Raw genomic sequence first — 6,229 nt, 5'->3', positions numbered from 1 at the left:
TACCAGCAGAACTATGTTTATTGCAGCATTATTTACCATAGCTAAGATATGGAACCAACCCAGATGCCCCTCAGTAGATGAATGGATCAAGAAAATATGGTATATATTTGGTCTATTTTAAACAGATATTATCATTAAAATGTTTATGCTCCTAGTCTATTACACAGAGTGTGAAATAGTTCAGAAGTTCATACATGGACACAGTGGTGAGTTTTATAACTGTCACTTTCTGAACAGCAGGCAATATGCCATGTACCTGCTGAGGCAGTTGGTGCACAAATTAATCTTTACCTGACTACAGCTAGTGAGTGTATTCATCATGCTTCATAGTATCCAACGAGTGTATTCATCATGTTTCATAATGAATGCAGCTGAGGCCCTGGCATTCTAAACTCATTTCTAATGTCCCTGGACTAATGAATAGAAGATTCAGATTTCAACCTGTGTTTATTCAACATTTGATGCTTGATCAGTTTATCATTCCTTTAGGCTCCTGTTGAAGTCAATGTTGATATCAACTGCTTCAGGATGAACTGTCACACTCTGGGTGTGGAGAATCTAGCTCTGAAGCTTGCTACAACTGGTGACTTTTACTGCTCAGATAATTTTGGAGCATAATGATATAACAAACACGGAAGTGTCCCTCCCCACAGGCAGAATCTGGAAAGGAAGCATCTCCTGAAAGAGTAATTTCTTCCATATTCACTATTCTTTGCTGCAAATAATAAATAAAGTTTAATATTGTTGTTCAACATTTTGTGATTCATCTTCACCAGTGACTTAGCATAAACATGAGCATAGTTAATAGTTATAAAAGCAGTGAGTAAAATGGAGGTCAGGAAAGTTTGGCTTGATAAGATTAGAGCTTGAGTAATCCCAAGTATTTTTGAGCCTTGGTTATAGGGCAAAGTAAGCAGTAAGTTGCTTCATCACTCATGTAATTATAGAAGCAGTTGAAGTCAGAAAATACAGGTCAAAAAAGTTTATGTGTTAGAATGTGAATGATCTCAATTCTTGGTGAACCTTGTATCCAGGGCTAAGTAAGAAGTCATTTACTGTATGACACAAATAATTATGAAAAATGGTTAAGGTCAGAAAATGAAAGTCAAATAATTTGTTTTTTCTCAGTGGAGGGGTTTGAACTCTGGGCCTGGGCATTATCCCTGACCTCTTCATTTCAAGGCTAGCACTCTACCAATGGAGCCACAGTGCCACTTCTGGGTTTCTGGTGGTTAGCTGAAGAGTCTGATGGACTTTCCTACCTGGGCTGGCTTTGAACCTGGATCTTCACATCTCAGCCTCCTGAGTAGCTAGGATTACAGTCATGAGCCACTGGTGCCTGGAATATGTGAGATAAATTTATGGGTTATTTTGTCATTAAAATTGGAGATTTTATGTAGGTTCTGGTGGCTCATGCTTGTAATGCAACTATCTGGGGAAGGAGTTGACAGAAGGGTGACACAAAAGTCTTCATTCCAGCAGGTCCCCAGTAGCTGTCCTTTTGCCTCAGACACTTGATAAGCTTCCATCCTTGACTGACTATCTTTACTTGTTTGTTTGTTTGATTGTTTGTGTGCCAGCCATGGGGTTGGAGCTCAGGTCTTGGGCTCTATCCCTGAGCTTCTTTTAGTAAAGCTTGTGCTTTACCACTTGAGCCCTAGCTCTACTTGTGACTTTTCTTTTGGTAGCTTATTGGAGAAAAGTATATACAGACTTTCCCCCAATATCTGGCTTTGAACTGGCATCCTCAGATCTTAGCTCCCTGAGTAGCTAGGATTACAGGCAGGAGCCATCAGCCCCTGATTGATGTTTCTACTTCTTATTTTCCTAAATTAGGAATCTTTCAGTGTTTCTTTCAGTATCTCAACCTTCCCAAAGAAGCAAACTAGCAGCATTTCCAAAGTTCCAAAGGGTGATTTTGTGTCATTGTTTTTGATGGTTTAGATATAATTCATAATGAAGATGGCATTGTATGACAATCATGTCAGTGAGGGGGACAATAACTTCACCTACTCCAATACAATAACTTCACCTACTCCAATACAATAACTTCACCTACTCCTTCATTTAATAAGATGGTATATGTCAGATCCCTCTGTTGTGGATGATTGCATTTTAAATGTTATTATGCAAAATGGCAAAGTACTTAATACTGGGTGAAAATAACTAAGTTACATTCTTTGCTTTTGTTTCCATTAATGACCCTTGCTTGACTCAATGATCCTGACCTGAAAGGCTAAACAGGATGAAATTTCTAATTCTATCCTCACTTTTGTTTTCTCAAAGGCTTACTATTTCTTAAAGACTTTTTTGTATTGAAACAAACTGAATTATGACAGGTATTAGGCCTGCTTTTTGAGCTTGTTTTTATTTTAGAAGAACACACCTGATGTTTTTATTAAAATGTTTTTATTGTTATTACAAAGGTAATGTAGAGAGAGGTTACAGTTGCATGTCAGGGAGAGTATATTCCTTTTTGGACGAAGTCTCTCTTTCCCTTTTTCTCTCCCAATTTGTTTCCTCCCATCTTCACCCATAAGATGATTCATTTTAATTCATGATTCATGACTTTATTCATGATTCATTCATAAGATGGTTCATTTTCACCATAGAGTCTAGAGAGTACCATTGCTTTCTTTGTTCACCCTTTTGATGTTTATTTTTAAAATCCTTTAATCCTGTGCTCTGAGAATTCACCCTTACATCTATCATTTGAATCCATAATCCACATGAGTTGTGTGGAATGTTCAGCGACAAACTGGAGTGAGAGGTGGGACAGGCACAAGAGCCCACTCTTGAAGAAAGTATGAGCAGCTCAGAAGTTTTTGCAATACCAGAGTGATTGGAACTTCAAATGTTGTTTGAGGGCACATTATTCTGATCTTTGTCCCTATTCACAGAAACAGCCCCATTGATTGCAACATCTGTCTCAATGAAAATGTCATTGCTCTTTTTTTGAAAAATAGAACTAATTTGTTCCAAATGTAATTCTCAACTTCATGATTTTTTTTTATTAGCCTGGTGTTCTTTATATGTGGTTTCCAGTGCACAACCATTTTGATGTCCGTGCTATATGATAACAAGGAATTCCCTAACACAGAAATGTTTGACCCTGGCCACTTTCTAGATAAGAGTGGCAACTTTAAGAAAAGTGACTACTTCATGTCTTTCTCAACAGGTACCAGTCTACCATTAGTCCATTTGCCTGTGTATCACCCATTCCAAAGTCCATCCAACAAGCATATTCTCTGGGGCAGATATACACACAGGGCTTAATATTGTAACAATTACATACCAGGAATCACTACACGCTAGTGGATTTTTTTGTTTCTCTAGGAAAATGGACTTGTGTAGGAGAGGGTTGGGCTCATATGGGGCTCTTTTTATTGCTGACTACCATTTTACAGAACTTTAAACTAAAATCTCTAGTTGACTCAAAGGACATCTACACAATCCCAGCAGCCAATGTATTTGCTGCCTTTCCACCCACTTACCAGCTCTGCTTCATTCTTGTCTGTGTAGGTGCACTGTGACAGCACATATTCTGAGACCCTGGCTCCTTCTTTCCCTGTGCAGGATGCCTTCCCTCCACTCAATGCTAATTTCACCTGCTGTGCTCAAGATCCAGGAAACCCATTCATCAGTTTGTACTTTTAGTGGAAGGTTGGCTGAGAGGGGGGTGGGGAGGAATGGTGTCATCGCGCAAACACACTTGTTATTCCTTCTGTTTTATTGCAGTTGTTTTGACCATGCCAATTTCCAGTGTACAGGTGTATCTGTGTGGTTCATATGCTATCACTGAAAAATGACAAACTGACTCAGAGATGATAATTTGGAGCCATTTCTCCTCTGTATGTTCTTGATAACCAATATTTTTGATTGTTCTGACCATTCTTATTCTCCTTTCCTGTGTCAAGGAAGATGAAAAAAAACAGAAATGCAAAGACGCTCCTTTTCCACTCAATGAAAAACTAAAGAATTTAAGGGGAGGATGGTAGAAAACAGAGTCAACTGAGTGTCACTCCGTGTTTCTAGAGCTTTAATTTTAAAACAGATGGACAATTCTTAAAAGCATATCCGGCCTATAGGGAAATAGAATGGAAATGAATCATAGTTAGGAAAATAAATTAAGGTTAAAAATCATGATCCTGTTTTGATGTTTCTGTGAACATATAAGAAAACTTGAAATACTATTTAGACAACCTAGATCCATGTGGGAATATGTATTTCCATATTTGTGGGTGTTATTCATATGGGTTGAGTCTTCTTCTTTCTCCCCAAGACAAAAGTCCTCAAAATCATCTCCTTTTCTATTGTTTTTCTGCCTTCCATGTAGTTTTACATTCCATCTAAATGAGTACAGCAAGAACCTAAAGTCATTATCCCATGATAGTGTACGTCTAAAACAGGACTGAAATTCTTTTCCTTGCCTGTCATCTTAAAATATTATAATGCAAAGTAACTTGTCATTACACTTCCTCCACTCTCCCAAAGGGAACCACCTTATCTGGCAATTTTCAGTTAACACTAACTCTATGTGGAGATATGACTCTGAAATACATGAGTACACTGACACACATTCACATATTATACATATTCTTTATAGATATGGCTTTATAAATAGAATTCTTTATAGAATTGTTTGTAGGTTCAGGTGCATGAAGTTTGTACAATGTGTTGTTTGGCCACTAAACTATATGCCAGGAAAACCTTCAAGATTGTAAAAATATGAGACATGATTTTTGATATTTAAGTTAATTTCAACTGATATGTTGAAAAGTTGATATTTAAGTTAATTTCAACTGATATGTTGAAGCATATATATATTGCATGGAGTTCACATCAGAATAAACGTATTTGTATCCTTACATAGTTATAATTTGTGGGTGATAAATCATTCTCAGTCATTTCTTCTCTTTGGAAAATAGACACTATTTGAAAGGTTAAAGTTTGAAGCAGTGACCACCACTTGTTGCTTGTTTCTGTCTAGTAAAGCAACACGTGCTGGTAATCAAGACACCTGGTTGATTGTGTGCCTACATAAGACCTGCAAATCCTTAGCTCGGGGTTCTCCTCCTGGGCTCCGCTGTAGCAGAGTATAGGATGAGGCCCGAGCTGCAGCCCATTTAAATAAAACAGCTGTTGAGTCTGACTCTCGGTGGTCTTCTTGCGGGGGTCCTGTGACCTTGGCATAAAATATTAGTGGAGGCTCATCCGGGATACCCCCCAAAGACCCCCGAGACCTCAGACTCCAAAGGTAAAACATCGCTGTCTTTGTTAATTTGTCCTGTCCTGTTGTTTGTCTGTTTTACTTTCCCTTTCCTTTGTGAGGATGGCCGCTTCAATTCCTAATGTCAAAGCAGACACAATTGTAAGACAACCCTGGAGGAACTAGGAGATGTCCCAGATCCTCTGGTGGTTTGGGGGTAACTCTGCCGTGTGGAGCGAGGGTCCTTGGAACCCCGCCGTGGGGGGCATGGGGAGTCCTTGGAACCCTGCCGTGTGGGGCATGGGTCCTTGGAACCCTGCCATGTGGGGCGTGGGTCCTTGGAATCTCATCCGTGTGAATTGTGGGGCAGGGGTCGGTTCAGTATTGGGCCGGAACTGACCAAGAGGGCCTCCTAACCGAGGCCCAACTCACCCACTGTGGGTCTACTCCTTCTGCTGTGGGGCATGGGTGTCCCATTACAGGAGTCAGCGGACCAATTCGGGAGATCTCCACTTCGTAAGCTTTTTTTTTTTCCTGACTGTCCTAACTGTCAGGCCTGCATGTGTCTTGTTTGTACTGTTTATTGTTTTTTGGACTGAAAGACTGAAGGGACTGGAAACCATCGCACCACTCCATCTAGCCCCCTAGAAACTGAGAAAGAGGAAAAGAAAAGGTACCCCCTGGTTTTTCAGGGAGATAACTTGGAAGAAGAAATGTTTCCTCCCCCATACTCCCCTTTCCAGGCTCCTATTGCAGAACCTGAGAATGATCAAGGGGAGGAGGGAGCTATAGAACCCTCGGCACCTGCCCTTAAAGTTTCTGAGGGGCCAGTCACTCCACGACGCTGTGGTATCAACCCCCATTCTAGTGCAGCTGTTTTTCCTTTAGGCGCTGTAGGTACTGTAGATGTGAATGGTCAACAGCAACTCCAATATTGGCCATTTTCTACCAGTGATCTATATAATTGGTGCACCCAAAATGCCCCCTTTTCTGAGAAACCCCAGGATTTAATTCGTTTGC

At 40.0% G+C, this 6,229-nt stretch overlaps 1 protein-coding gene across 1 annotated transcript in view; it reads left to right on the top strand.

Moving 5' to 3' along the window:
- Nucleotides 1-3,533, top strand: part of LOC106001658 (cytochrome P450 2C5-like) — a 63,054-nt gene extending 59,521 nt beyond the window's left edge. Inside the window, exons 9-10 of the mRNA XM_013036685.1 lie at nucleotides 3,128-3,178; nucleotides 3,337-3,533. Of these exons, the coding sequence (XP_012892139.1) occupies nucleotides 3,128-3,178; nucleotides 3,337-3,533 (248 nt within the window). The remainder of the gene's footprint in view (nucleotides 1-3,127; nucleotides 3,179-3,336) is intronic.
- The last annotated feature ends 2,696 nt before the right edge of the window (nucleotides 3,534-6,229 follow it).

Source organism: Dipodomys ordii, unplaced genomic scaffold (assembly GCF_000151885.1).
Source record: "Dipodomys ordii isolate 6190 unplaced genomic scaffold, Dord_2.0 Scaffold346, whole genome shotgun sequence".
Classification (NCBI taxonomy): Eukaryota; Metazoa; Chordata; class Mammalia; order Rodentia; family Heteromyidae; genus Dipodomys; species Dipodomys ordii.
Note: the sequence above shows the minus strand (reverse complement) of the source record. Positions and strands in the feature narration are given on the sequence as shown.